Raw genomic sequence first — 15,224 nt, 5'->3', positions numbered from 1 at the left:
TATATATTGTTCATTTCTGAATCTTCTGACCTATCCTATAAACTGTATTGCACTAGCCAAAGGAAAAAAGCTGTAACTCCTCTGCTACAAAAGAGAACCAGCCCATTTTTCTTCGTTCTGTCCCCCACCTCCTACCCAACACATTCATATCCCAGAGAAAGAAAACCCCCATTTACCTTTCTTTTGGTTTCCAAAGAGAAAGAAAAAGGAAACTTTATTGGTTATTCAGAGGGAAAAAAAGGAAGAGCAAAAAGATGGGCGGTGAGAAAGAAGATGGTTTAGGTTTGAGCCTCAGCTTAGGAATGAGTTGCCCTCAAAATAATCTCAAGAATAATGACTTCATTTCATCATCAACTCCTCCATTCCTCTTGCCCTTCTTGCATAATCATCAAATTTCTGCAGGTAAAAGTGACAAAAGATTACAACTTTTTGTTTTTTTTTTTCTTTCATTTGGTCCGTGAAGGAGAGACTTACGGCAACGATATAAAGTTATTTGTGTGTGACCTATTAATCACGGGTCCAAACCGCATGGAATAATCAGTATATAGGCCGCTTACATCACAACACTTACAGTGCAACCTTTTCTCAAATCCTATGCTTCGTGTACCGAATCAACCATTTTTCTTTCATTTGGTCTTGGATGCATGCTCGAAGACGAATCACTTTTGAACTGGAGTGGTTCAACTTTTATACTGTCCTAAAATTTAGAATTAGTTGAAATTTTAGAAAATTGTCACACATTCAAACCCATCAGAATATTAGATTCAGTTGAACTCAATAAATATAGGCTTCATTCGGGCCAACCAAATGGGTTTTTTTTAGCACGTTTGATTTATGTAAATGTTTTTTGGCAGAGAGAAATGAAGAAGCAAAAGAATCTATAAGAGGGGAAATAGATATGAACCAACCAGCGAGAATGATAGAGTCATGTGATGAGGAATTAGAAGATGAAGGTTTGATAATGGTTTCATCACCTAATAACAGCACAGTTTCGAGTGTGAGTGGGAAGAGGAGTCATGACAGAGAAGATAACGAAGGGGAGAGGCCCACCAGCTCCCTGGAGGATGACGGCGGCGACGCGGCGGCGAGGAAGAAACTCCGGCTGTCCAAGGAGCAAGCAGCCCTTCTTGAAGAGACATTCAAGGAGCATAACACTCTTAATCCAGTAAGTGGCAGTTGTAAATATTTTATGCTTAAAGGGTAATTTCGGAATAAAGATTTATTAAAAAAAAGTTTGTTTAAACGTGTTTAGTAGTTGTAATTGGCTTTGGGGGTGAGAATATGTCAATCTACTTCTCCCCAAAAAAATAATCCGATAGTATTATAAAAAATTTGGGAAAAACTATAAGCATCTATGTTTCTCAAAGAATCTGATTTTTTAAATGCTAAGGTGATGAATTATTATTTTTTCTTTAGAAGCAAAAATTGGCACTGTCGAAACAGCTGAATCTCAGGCCAAGACAAGTGGAGGTGTGGTTTCAGAACAGAAGGGCAAGGTATGTTATTTGCTTACTGATTCAAGGGTATTTTTGGCATTGAAATAATATTTCACGTTTGTAGCATGATCTCCGATAATTACTTGAGCACGTGTAGTGTTCCATTATAAGATTTTGATTATGATAATCTAAGTAAAGCCCTCTCGGGTTACACACGTGTGCATGGATTATACTTCTTACCCTTGAATTTAAAACGGTCAAACAATTTATTCTACAATAATTACAAAAACAGATTTGTCCTATTTCATTTTAATTTATAAGGTTTTTTTGCACTGAACTTATTATACTTAGTTAAGAATTTCATACTGGTTGATAAATTTAGTTTTGTTAATGTATATATGTTTCGCGTTAAATTACGGTTCATGACTGTGATTGTGCCTTGCTTGAGCCAAAGATCTATCTTGGTAAGATAGGGGTAAGGTTGCATACACACTATCCTTCCTAGACCCTCACTTGTTGGATTACATTGGGGTTGTTTTTGTTGTTCAAATAGCGGTTCATTTGCTTTTGATTTTGGTTCATTCGACCCCACTTGTCGGATTATACTGCTGTCAATTATTTGAACATAATTTTCTATGACGACTAATACTTAATTTAGAAGGACTAAGTAATGGCTTGAATAATGCAGGACCAAGTTGAAGCAAACAGAGGTTGATTGTGAGTACTTGAGGCGTTGCTGTGAGAATCTGACAGAGGAAAACAGACGATTGCAGAAGGAAGTTACTGAGCTTAGAGCATTGAAGCTTTCTCCACAAATGTACATGAACATGACTCCTCCCACCACCCTTACCATGTGCCCTCAGTGCGAGCGTGTGGCCGTATCGTCTTCTTCCTCCTCTGCCGCCTCTTCTTCAGTCACCGGTGCAGGTGTCTCTCGCTCGAACCACCCTGTAGGCGCCCTTCACCAACCGCCAGTGCCCCTCAACAAACCATGGGCTGCAATTTTCTCCCCTAAAACACTCGACGTGCAACGAACACAACTGTAGTTTACTCTTGTTGTGAGGGTGAAAAGGTCATTTTAGACACAATGGGAAGAGTATAAACTCTACTTGGAGCCAAACAGATAGACAACGGGTAGTGAAAAGTGGTCCAGATAAAGGTAGGGAGAAATCAGAAAGTGTTTATAGAGTAGGATGAATGAGATGATTACAAGAGAATCTTTAGTTCTTTTATTCTTGTTGGGGTTCTCTTTAGTAGATGAATGATTAATGCTCCAAAAGCGGGATGTAATGTTGGGTCAAGAGCAACAATTGTTGAATTTGTTCATTTCATTTGTGTAGGGAAATGGTTACTTAAATGGGACGACATATATAATTGTGCTCACTAACCACCTTTATACATCCCTATTGGGCACTTGTGGACATGATTGCTATAGTATTATCCATAAACCTTGTGCCTCTTAAAAGTATTTGACTAGCTAGGCTTCCCCATAAGGTCACAAAGTCGATTACATTAACCAATCCCCTCTGTGTCTGTTTATTTTACTTTTTATTTTTTCACAACAGTGATATCTGGATCATCTTGCATGTACCTTTCATTAGCAATAACTCTATCTATTAAGGGTTGAGCAAATATGAAAAAAATAATAATTCCATCTCATTATTTTCATTCATAGATAGCTAGGCCACACCATTAGATGCAAGCGATCCCGAGGTATCACAAAATGCACCGCATGCCCTAGAATGTATTAAGTTGCAATCTTTTGGTTTGGGTTGGGGGATGGGGGCTTGAGATGATCTCAAACAACAGCAAAGTTGTACAAAAAAACTTTCGATACAGTTTATAGAACTCTTGGAAGCAACATCTCCTTGACTTGATACTGTCACATAAACTACATCCACCAACAGTAGAAAAGGAATGGCAGAAAGCTCAAATAGCCTTGGAACAGTTCTTATGTTATATATCTAGAAGAATACAGATTTAAAGAGAGGAAACAACCCTTTGAAAACAAGCTGAACTTAATCTTAGCTTCAATTAAACATGCAAAGACATATACCAGTGCAATTTCAAAGTAAACATTCATTTGTATTGATGAAAATCTTTTTTGTTCATAAAGTTTAGCATTGTGTTCATTCAGCTTTGATAAACAGATATTAGTCACACAGTATTCACAGTGTCAGCAAGACAACGCAGTATGCAACCCAAACCAGCTTTTTCTGTAAGTTTTTCATGAATCCTTAGGCATTGGTCACATGTTGGGCGGTCTCCAGTAGACAAACCTCTGTACAAGTACCTGCACATCAGATAAGAAGGTTTGACTGTGAATCTTGTAACCCAACTTCAGAAATATGCCACATTACTTGTGCAACATGTAGATCTATGGATTTATTTTCCTTTTTAAATATTCATAAATGGCAAGGCAAATTCATATTCATTTCTTCTCTGTGTCTCAAGTATGTATACATCATACAAGTTCATGTTCAACTACAGAGTGTGTGAAGCAGAGTCTAGATGGTCCAATATCAGAAAAAGAAAGAATGTCTCCTTCCATTTCCCCTCATCCTATAACTTCAACTTGACTTGTTCTGCTATTCCTAGAGTTCAAATTAGTTATGCTGGGGTCACTGGAATGGTCCATTAAAGCAAATGAAAGCTGTCAAAAAGAGTTCATTCAACAAGGAAATGTCACCTTGCGTCACATAATTCCTTCATCTTCTTTACACTAACGAAGATATAAACAGATTTAGGACTAAACTTTAACCAGAACCATAAGAAATCAAATCAGCAGCAAATTATTTAAAGCTGGCATCTTGTTGGCAAAGGTAGAATATTGGTATATCCACATTTGCTGCAACTAAACTAATTAATGCTAATCAGCATACAACCATAACTGTACAGGTAAGAAAGATCTTCTCTTTATCCCTCCCCTTAATTGAACTAGCTACTAGACTAAATGAGACATTATGTGAAACACTTATCAAGGTAGTCTGAGAAGGAGATAAAGGAAAAGGACTTGACATAAAAATTTATATATACAAGGCATTCCATTTTCTTCAATTTCACCTAAGCTTTTGTTTTGATTTCAGAAATCATTGTATCTGTCCCGAATTTCTCCCGTTAATTTTGGTAAAAGTATCCAAAATCGGTTGACCAGATCCGGATCACACACTCATACCCATGTTGTGTCGACACGGGTGCGGCACCGAAAATGAAGAGTCTGAGCAACTTAGATACCACCTAAGTCGTAATGCCTTATTACAAATTATGATTATGCAATCAACTTTTTTATGTAATCAATTTATATTTCTTTTTGTATCATTTTTAATTCTTACGATTTTTCATTAATTTAGGTTATATAAAATATAGTATACTTCAAAATTATAATATCCTTCCAACTTGTGTCATGTTCCGTTATTTTCAAAATTTGTGTCTTCATGTAAGACATGACTCTCATGTCTGTTGTTTCTGTGCTACTTGTGTCGGACCAGTGGGGAGCATAAATACAAGTCTCCATATTTGGAAGGCAACTCCATCATGGCCTTATATTTCAAAAGAAAACAAAAAATACTCTTAGGTATCAATATGTCTAGCTTTTGTCGTTTTTCAAAAGTCAACTATATTCCCTTCTAAAAAAAGTCAACTATAATAAACGTAGAGAAAAATAAAAAAAAATATAATGGAGAGGATTTCAATATACTGCATATTGTGCATATATTGCTATCAGTGATTGAAAATTTATAATAGATGTTAAGCGGGTGGAAGAGAAAATATTTGTCTAAAGGAGAAGAGAACGCTATTGAAATCTACTTTGCCTAGCTCGAAACAAGGGATAAAAGAAGGTTTTATGGGAGAAAAAGGAGAGGGAGTAGATATATCATTGATGAAATGGGAGAAAACAAAAGTCCCCACAAGGGAGGAATAAGGAGATTAGATGTATAAATATGGCCTTCTTTGGAAAATTGGATATGGGGTTTGCATATATGGTGATGCTTTACAGAAAAAAGTGATAGTGGCTAAATACAGAACATTTAGAAATGGATGATAGTCGAATGAAGTAACTGAGTAAACACTATGAAAAGGGATTATGAAGGGGAAAGATGAGTTCACAGGGTTCACTGGCTTTATTTGTTGGGAACTGTAACTGGAAACAATTTGGTTGGATATATGATGTGGAAACTGAAATTAAACTTGAAGCTTGCTTATCAAGAGTCTATGTGATTACTCATGATATGATGGCAATTATCACTGAAATCATCACAATAAGAACTAAGAGTTCATCTTGGAAAATTTCCATTGAGAAGACCTGTTCAGATAGGGAATGGAAAGAAGTAGAGAAGTTCAGAAGACAACTATAAAGGCATGGCAAGTTGGAGGGAAAGGGATCTTCGGAAGAGTTGAAAACATGCCCCACTTTGCCTTTTCAAGACTACATGGAATGAAAGAAGTAGTAGTAGCCCTTTCAAAATTCAAAGCAGTAACAAGAGTTTAAGGAATCTGAAGAGCTTCTGTTGTTTCATTTATATATTTGGTGTAAAGAAAGAATATACTCTGTATACTAAATTAGGTAGTTAGATAGGTGCCAAAAGTAGCCTACATAACCACATTGTACATATATTTTGAGCACCATCTCGATGAATTAATAAAAACGATATCTGATTATAAGAAAAACTCAAACTTGTAGCATTTTTACAGTGCTATCTTAATTTATAAATAACATTTCAAATTATTGTACACATTTAGTTCCATTACAAACTGATCAAATTAAAACATTTGGAAGTGAAACAGGGCCAAATACAATGGGGCAGGAAAATATTGGGTAATATTTGTAAATGGGCCCGGATAAGCATACCAACCCAAGTTATTCGCAATGAAATTCAGACTCTTCATGCCAGATGATTCCCTCAACTTTAGAGTTTACATATGTAGTTCCATATCAGTTTCCAGAACTAAATTTGCACCCAATCAAGAAACTAGCAAGTATTAGAGCAGTTCCCTGGTTGCTGGTTAGTGGTAACAGAAAACCAAATGAAAAAGGCAATCTCACCTACCTATATGGTGAATTCATTTAAAAAAACATTTCTTTTAAACTGTAATATCTTGTATTCATGGAGATATAAGACCAACACCAAACTTAAACTAGTAGCTGCACTTTAAAAACCTAAATTGAGGTCATAAAAACTTGCATATTGTTGATCAAATTTGATGAAACATATTGTTGGCAATTACCAAAATGTCCAACTATAGTTCTTTGGAAATCTCTAACAAAGTTTCTCAAGTTCAATAGATTTCATGACACATCTCAAATCCAAACCTAAAGTAAAATGAACATAAAATATTTAGTGCAGTGTATAAGAGTGTACAATTTCAAACTATGCCATTTTCAGGTTGTGATACTCGATGTAAGAGCTATAAAAGACTGTTCCACCAATTATTCCACCTAATCTTTTTTTCTTTTTTGAACATGGTAAATCTCACCCCCAAACGGCCGCAACCTAGGAGTCCAACAGTGGCCTTTTCCATTTTTTTCCCATTGGTGACTCGAACCCCGACCTCAAAATTGGAGGTGGAAGAATCTTATCACTAGGCTATTCTGCCCAGGTCTATTTCCGCTTAAACATAATTATAACACTAGACTGGTCCTTAGTAGCAACATAAGGTAGAGAAATATGTGTCTCATTCAATCGCAGAGGAAATACGTTGTGTTTTTCACTTTCTTCTTGACCTTTACAATTAGTTGCCTATGCATGTAATTGCACAAATCTATTTAAAATGCTTTGCAACACCAATAGCTCAATATACAATGATAGAGATAGAGTACTCATAGTAATAACAATTCTCTGTGGACATGAATCACATCTATTATTATATATTGGCAACATAATCTTCAAATCCTATGTAGGCCAAAAATACAAATAACAAGTAGGAATAAGAAATAAACTTACTTCATGAGAATATCATAGTACTCAGGATCCAAAGCAGAGAACAAGCTATCAACATCTTTGATAGCCATTATAGCCCTATGCACCACTATCCAATTAGCAGACTGCAAATTCCCAAAACAAAAAATTAAATGTCAACCTCAGAAGTTGCATCATAGACCAGCATTCTAATAAAAAAAGATAATTTTACAAAAAGATTGAACCTTGCATCTTTCATCTTTGGTCTTGGGAGGTGATCCTTCTAGAGCTGTTTTCAGAGCTTCCACTGGTTTATACCTAACAAATAATCAAAATCACAAGTGGGTCTTTAGTATTATACAATTATAGATGTGGGTATTTGCTTTTATGCAGGTATAAACGAGGAAAAATTGGAACTTGAAAAGGGTAGAATTTTATGTACTGTTTGAGTAAGCTTTCGATCTTGCGGGACTTGTGTTCGATTCTGGTGATTATGGCTTCGAAATTATCTGCTTCAACAAACTCCGCCATTTCCTCTACCTTGAGCCCAATTGCGCCGCTACTTTTGGGATCTTTATTGGGTGTGTTTGATGATCTGAATACCGGTATTGATTACCAACAGGAGTGAGAACTCGAGTTCTAACTCTAAGACGCTTTTGCCAAATAAGAATATTAAATGAGAATATGGCGAATTCCTCAAACGATTTATGAGTCGTATTAGCTTATTGCGATTTATAAATTGCATTAAATGAACCGCGACTATGGCGCGGAATGATTTCCAAATGCGATATACCAGCTGCGATTTAAATATCAACCGGTTTTTGTAAATTGTATTTAAATGCATTTTATCATTCGATATTACTAAATATAATTGGAATTTGTAAATTATGATTTGCATATGAATCAAATTCTAACAAAAACAACTTATGATTTGTAAGAAAAATGCGGTAATGTTCCTCTTAATTTTTTAAAATACCAGTCTTAAGGTACTCGTGTGCGCGTGTACCTCATCTCAATAGATACAAATTTTAAAAAAAAGACATTCATGTTAAACTTAAAATTAGAATTTATTTTTTCAACCAATTCGTGTTATAGCTTTGCCTATACACACTGCAACATTTCCAAAGAATTCGAAACAGTAGAAAATAACTATTTAAACAAATTAAGTTACCGAAAAAATTGCAAACAGTTCTTATTCAAATTGAGACTCTTTCAGCAAAGTATTTACATAGCAGATGCGGATTCATGAATCAGAATTCATTAAAAATTTTAATTGACGTTGTATAGGGTAAAATGTGTTTATATTAAATGATCGCATAAGGAAGTGATACGTGGAGCCGAAGACAGAAAATAGTAGACAAAAGATAGTTGAATCCGAAGGCAACAATCTCATATGTTATCAGAGAGAATTATACTCATAAAGACGAAATAAATGCCTCCTACCCGGTAGCATTTAATGAGGAATATTCTATAGAGTTAAATACGCGGACCGTTACAAGGAATATGACATTCACTGTCCGCCGTTACATATTCTTCAATGGCCCTCATAATTAACATTAAAGAATGGCTTGATCCTAGATTTCGTTCACTAAGTGCAACTATAAATAGTAAGCTATATTATCATTGTAGAGGACATGACTTTTCTGGCAAAAAATACGCTACACTTTATTCAAAGCTCAATATAATTTTATCTTCTTGTTTATTGATATCATTACCGTTGTGCACGGAAGCCTTACTCCCGGAATTGCTATTTCTGCTATTTTATCTTTATCTCAAGGCTAAGTATTACATTTTCGTCTAATTCATCTATTATTTTAGGATCAAATTAATTCACTTGTCTATAAACCACGTATAAATTCAACTGTACCATTTTACGGGTAAATAGTTTAGCGCACATCGTGGGGCTTAGACAGTTGTATAATTAAGTTGGTCCTTGCCTCTTTTACTAACGTGTTTGATTATTTATTCTTAGCAAAAAATCATAGAAAATGGCAGATAATGGTGTTAAATACACACACAACCTTGAGGCCCAAGGAAATCAACCCCGACACGAGGATTCAAATAGTGATACCCGCAGTGAGGGGAACGAGGCCACTCCGGTCCACGACATGCGGTATCCACGACATGTTCGAGAGGCAACTCCTGATAATGCTGAAGAAGAGCACGTTGTCGAAGCGGTAAGGGTATTGCAGGAGAAACAGGAGGCCATTTTAGGTCATCTCACACAGCAGGATAAGGTTATGACGGAACTGAAGCAAGCGTTATCGGGTGCTTCCAATAACACGAATGGACGAGGTCTAGTTCCTCCCGGTGCTCCCGCAAATCAAACAACACAAAGGGTCGACAACAACACCCCGAGGGGTGAGGTTGGCTTCGATAGGGCCGGGGGAAACGGCTCCGGTCACAACAACGAGAACGATCCCTTAAAAACGAACTCTTACGGTTTATAAGGGAAGTGAACGCCCGCATGGACCAAATCTCGGGTGCGCCATTAGTGTTGGAAGGGCCGAACTCAAAGAAGTACACTTAGTTGTTGCACAAATCGAGCGCGACACCAAAATTGATCGCAAAGCTGTTTAAAATGCCAGACATGGTGAAATACGACGGGACTTCAGATCCTTAGGAGCATATCACCACTTATACAACGGCGGTGAAGGGGAGCGATTTAGCTCCCCAAACAAGGTGTACAAATTAGCCATAAGAAATGGCAATGTCTTTTTAGCACAACGAATGCTTATGTACTTTTGAGAATGGAAGGAATAAAGTAAAGTCCTTTTATTTCTATCTTGTTTCTTATCTGAATGGTGAATTGATTTTGTCATTTGAAAGTTAAACAATTACTTCAAATGTTAGTGACGTAATAAATAGGAGACGGCCTCTTCAAGAGCACCGTAAACATAAGAGAGCCCTCTCTTATGAAAACCCTCACATTAAATGGTTGATTTCAGAAGAACTTATACCCGGAATCCAAATACTTTCGGGGTAAAATACACCCGAAGCCTTGCACAAAAAGACACAAAAATCAAACTTGCAAAAATACTTAAATGAAAATAGACGCAAGAAGAAAACTTGCGCAAATACTTAAATAAAAAAAGATGCAAGAAGCAAACTTGCATAATGTTTAAACGAAAGCGCGCAGAAAGGAAAATTCATGCAATAATTAAGCAAAAAGTATTTTTATTTACAATGAATGCGCCAAACGGAACAAGTACAAAAGTATGAAAAATAAATAAAAAGCTAAGCTGCTGCATCTCGGGAACCCGGAGGTAAGAGAAGCATTCGCGCCCCAAGGAGAAGGAGGTAAATCCGCCGCTGGTTCGATATCTTGGCCTTCATAATTTTGACCCTCAGCATCATCACCTTACGGTTACTCTTTAGTTCCCAAGAACTCAAAATCGGAACCAGAAGAATTAGTAGCATCGGGTCTGGCCGAAGGACCTCTTTTTGCAGCTAACTCCAGCTCAAGGGCCTTAGCGATTTCGGCATCAAAGTCTATGACACCCGCTTTGGCCTCTTCCAAGGTTTTTCTACTCATGCTATACATAGAATGTGTTTTCTCAACAATGAGGGAAGCCGCTTGACGCTGAAGTTCTTCTTTAAGTTGGTCAATCTTGGAAGAAAGATTTTCCCACGCGGATCTGACGGACTGTAGGCTGATATCGAGGTCACGGGCCGAGAACTGAAAAATCTATTATGATCAATGATCTTCTTATACTTCTCCTCCAATTGGGCATACTTCACCCCTGCAGCTGCAAGCTCTTCGGTTTTGGAGTTCAAGGCCGCTTCCAAATTATTTAATCTTTCAATGGAGACAACCTCGCGATCGGATGCAGTAAGAACAACATTATGGACTTCAGTCCATTTGGCCCTAGCCTCTTCAAATTGAACCCTCAACGGGGCTATCTCTTGGCTAAGGGTATCTATTGCTTGCTCGCTTTGATGCAACCAAGCTTCCAACACAACAACCTCATCAACTTTAGCTTCCAGTTCTAAGAAGCGAGCAACAGTTTGGTCCCACTCGGCCAAAAGTTGATCCCACTTAGAGGTAAGTTCTTCTTTATCTCAAATCAACCTTTGGAGGCCCTCGGAAGCAAGAAAATTTGCATGCGAAAAAGAAAATGTAAACTCAAAATAATATTGTATAAAAGGTAGAAGAAATAACGAAGGATATACTATTGAGGCGTTGTGCATGGCATTGTTCAACAAGCACTCTCCCGAGAGAGCTTGCAGCTTTTCCCTATCTTTTTCTAAAGCCAAAGGCTTCAGATAGTTAGCAAGTTCCACCGGCCGGGACATCAGATTGTATCCTGCAGAGATCGAGAGAGTAACACTCCTCCTTTGCGGATCCTCTAAGGGGGCAACATAATTTTTTCCCAAGTTCCCATAAACTGGGGACTGGGGGAGGGGAACATCCTCTTCTCGAACAGATGTGGCCGGTGGAGATGATGTAGCAGTTGTTGGTGGAAGAGTTGCTTAAGAAGGAGATGAAGCTGATGGCATTGAAGGGTGAGAAGCAGCTGCGACAAATGCAATACTGGTTGCTTGTCAACCGAAGACGACAGGGGCCCGGTACTCAGCCTCACGGTATCAGGCGCAACGACTGGGATCCGTCAATGAGAGTTGGCATTTTCTACCATCTCAAACTCCCCCTAGAGCATCGAGGCATCGTCCTCGGTTTGTGCAACTAACTTAACAGATTGAGTATTCTGTTGAGTTGATGAAGGTCGTCATCTTCTATGTAGAGAAGCCCCCTCATCACTAGTTTCTCTGTCATTATCAATAACCACAGTATTTATGGCTGGCTCGAGCGCGACGCTCGACACCATAGCATCTTAAGACCATTCGGGCACGACACTCCTTGCCCTTTTTTTCCCCCGGCCATGGAGGAACGTCTCTTTTTTTCTTGCTTGCTCTCCATCCAGGGACTCCGAAAAGAAACACTTGTACCCGAAGCGGGCCCGAAGACGCTTGTTCGAATAAACGCCTCCTGAAGTAGCCTCGTCGCTTCAGCATGATTAGCCAAAACATCCTCCTCGGGGATGACAACCGAGCCGGGGGGTAGACCTGAATTCAGCAAAAAGAGAAAGGATTAATCAACTTCCTTACACGAAAAGCAAAGACGAGACGAGTCCAAGTTACCATGATTTTTGGCCTTCTACTTGTATTTAAGGGCTAGTTCTTTCCACGTGCGGGTCTCGGGAGTAGTGACGTCCAAGATTTTCTGGACCCACTAGTCCAAGCCTTCAACCTTAGGTGGTACCCATTGAGTTGCTGAAACAGGCGAAAGAAAAAGGGTCAATAATGGTATGAGATGATCTTTAATGAAAGAAGGGTTAAACGAGGAACTTACGAGTACGGTTCCATGATTCCGGAAATGATGAAGCCATTGACGGAATAATATCATTAGTGGAAACTGCAACAAACCGTTCCAGCCACCCATGATCGTTGTCATAATCCATGCTAGATAACAGATCACGGCGGCCACGTTTGCTGAAATTTATCATTCCCCTGCGGAAGATCTTGTGGGAATAGAGGTTCATCACTTGAGCTAGATATAGCTCCTCTCCCGTCTCCTGACATAGGCGCCGAAGATAAGCGATTGTCCTCCACCCAGAAGGACTTACTTCTACTAAACAAACTTGGTAGCGGAGGCAGAACTCCACAATGACAGAGTCAAGCTCTCCACTCAAAGAAAACGCTCCCAAAGTGAAGGGATACATATAAAAATATGTAAAACCCTTCTTGGGTAAGGTTACCCGCTTCGCCAGATCAGGAGCGATAATGTTTAGATCTTGGCAACGACAGTCTTTCTTCACAGCAGGAATGCTGGAAGGACAGATGGAAGAAGGGTATCTACCAATGACCCATGTACGAGGGTTAGGAGAAGGAAATTTCTCTTCGAAGTCTTTAGTTATGACAAGCATTTCGGGGATGATGGTGCTCACCGTAGGAGGAGGAGCATCATCGGCTTTGCCTTTGTTCTTTGAGGAACTAGGGTTTTTAGAAGAAGAAGTCATTCTGTATTAGAGAAAAAGGAAAAGCTTTTCTCTTATGAAGAAGGTTAAAGAAAGGTTGAATGAAGAGAGTTTGAGAAAGTTTGAAAAATTATGAAGTGCAAATGAAGAAGTTTGATGCGTATAAGCGACGAAATAGGAAACCATAATTGTGGCCATAATTACCTCGATAACCGAAAAAAGTGATGCTAAATCATGGGATGATGCGTGTTCAGAGCATTAAATGCGGAGAGATGTGCGTTTAATCAACCGTCAGAAAACTTTTCGGAGGAGGTCAGTGAATTTCCCACCAAAGAAGGTGTTTCTACCAACTTTCCGGTGACAGAAAGTTATTCCACCGGAAAATAGGGAGACTATCTATATAGGGTAAAATATATTTATATTAAATGATCGCATAAGGAAGTGACACATGGAGCCAAAGGCAGAAGATAGTTGAATACAGAGGCAATAATCCCATATATTACCAGAGAGAATTATACGCATAAAGGGAAAATAAATGCCTGCCACCCGGTAGCATTTAATGAGGAATATTCTATAGCGTTAAATACGCGGCCAGTTACAAGGAATATGGCATTCACTGTCTGCCGTTACACATTCTTCAATGGCCCTCATAATTGACATTAAAGAGGGGCTTGATCCTAGGATTTCGTTCACTAAGTGAAGCTATAAATAGTAAGCTATATTATCATTGTAGAGGACGCCACTTTTCTGGCAAACATACGCTACACTCTATTCAAAGTTCAACATAATTTTATCTTCTTTTTTATTGATATCATTGTTGTTGTGCCCGGAAGCCTTACTCCCAGAATTGCTATTTTTACTATTTTATCTTTATCTCAAGGCTAAATATTACATTTTCGTCTAATTCATCTATTATTTCAGGATCAAATTAATTTACTTGTCTATAAACCATATATAAATTCACCTGTACTACTTTACGGACAATATGTTGACTATCAACGAAGATTTTGGAGGTGGAGTTTGTTCATTTATTTTGGTAAAGTAATCTAAAAGAATCAAAGTGGTTTATTTACAGTAGGTTTCAAACTCTGTACTAATTAAACAAATGAAACAACAACTTTAGGAAAAAAAAATTATCACTACAACAAAATTTTGAGAGGTAAATGTTTTTGTTTATTTTGCTAAAAATATATATAGAAAAAATCAAAAAATGTTATGAAATAAAGAATGTAAAGTAAAGACAAGTATAGAGAGAAACTAATATATTATTCAAATTTCAAACTTATGTACATAATAAAGTGAAATCTCCTCTATTTATAGAAGAAAGGAAGTTGTTGTGTAAGCTGTTTCTATACCAGATATATATAATCTTCTATCGGGGGTGATGTTTATCCATAACGGGGTACCGAAAGGATAAGCTCATTGTACCAGATATAGATAATCTTCTACCGGGGGTGATGTTTATCCATAACGGGGTACTGAAAGGATAAACTCATTGCACCAGATATAGTAAATCTTCTACCGGGGGTGATGCTTATCTATAACGGGGTACCGAAAGGATAAGCTCATTGTATCAGATATAGATAATCTTCTACCGGGGGTGATGTTTATTCATAACAGGGTACCGAAAGGATAAGCTCATTGTACTAAATATAGATAATCTTCTACCGATGGTGAAGTTTATCCATAACGGGGCACCGAAAGGATAAACTTTTTCAGGAGGCTTATTTCCAATATAGCACTAAATAGATAAACATATTTACAGTGGAGTCCCATATAGATAAGCTTCTTTAGGAAGCTTATTTACAAAGGAGTACTAAATGAACATCCATAATATAACACTCCCCCTTGGATGTCCATTAAAAGATAATGTGCCTCATTAAAACCTTACTAGGAAAAATCACATGGGAAAAAAG

The 15,224-nt window shown here is 37.7% G+C and overlaps 2 protein-coding genes across 2 annotated transcripts; one reads left to right on the top strand and one right to left on the bottom strand.

Annotated features, from left to right (window-relative positions):
- The first annotated feature begins 254 nt into the window (after window positions 1-254).
- LOC104111610 (homeobox-leucine zipper protein HAT3) lies at window positions 255-2,817 on the top strand. The gene is made up of 4 exons (XM_009621344.4): window positions 255-402; window positions 855-1,165; window positions 1,417-1,496; window positions 2,125-2,817. Exons 1-4 carry the CDS (start codon window positions 255-257, stop codon window positions 2,480-2,482), a joined length of 897 nt encoding a protein of 298 aa, XP_009619639.1. The 3' UTR covers window positions 2,483-2,817.
- Window positions 2,818-3,354: 537 nt separating this feature from the next.
- Window positions 3,355-8,037, bottom strand: LOC104111611 (actin-related protein 2/3 complex subunit 5A). The gene is made up of 4 exons (XM_009621345.4): window positions 7,776-8,037; window positions 7,579-7,651; window positions 7,379-7,479; window positions 3,355-3,729 (listed from the first exon to the last, which is right to left on the bottom strand). Exons 1-4 carry the CDS (start codon window positions 7,862-7,864, stop codon window positions 3,594-3,596), a joined length of 399 nt encoding a protein of 132 aa, XP_009619640.1. The 5' UTR covers window positions 7,865-8,037; the 3' UTR covers window positions 3,355-3,593.
- Window positions 8,038-15,224: the final 7,187 nt, after the last annotated feature.

This window comes from Nicotiana tomentosiformis, chromosome 1 (assembly GCF_000390325.3).
Source record: "Nicotiana tomentosiformis chromosome 1, ASM39032v3, whole genome shotgun sequence".
Lineage (NCBI taxonomy): Eukaryota > Viridiplantae > Streptophyta > Magnoliopsida > Solanales > Solanaceae > Nicotiana > Nicotiana tomentosiformis.
The sequence above is the reverse complement of the archived record's forward strand: the minus strand, read 5'-3'. Positions and strand labels throughout refer to the sequence as shown.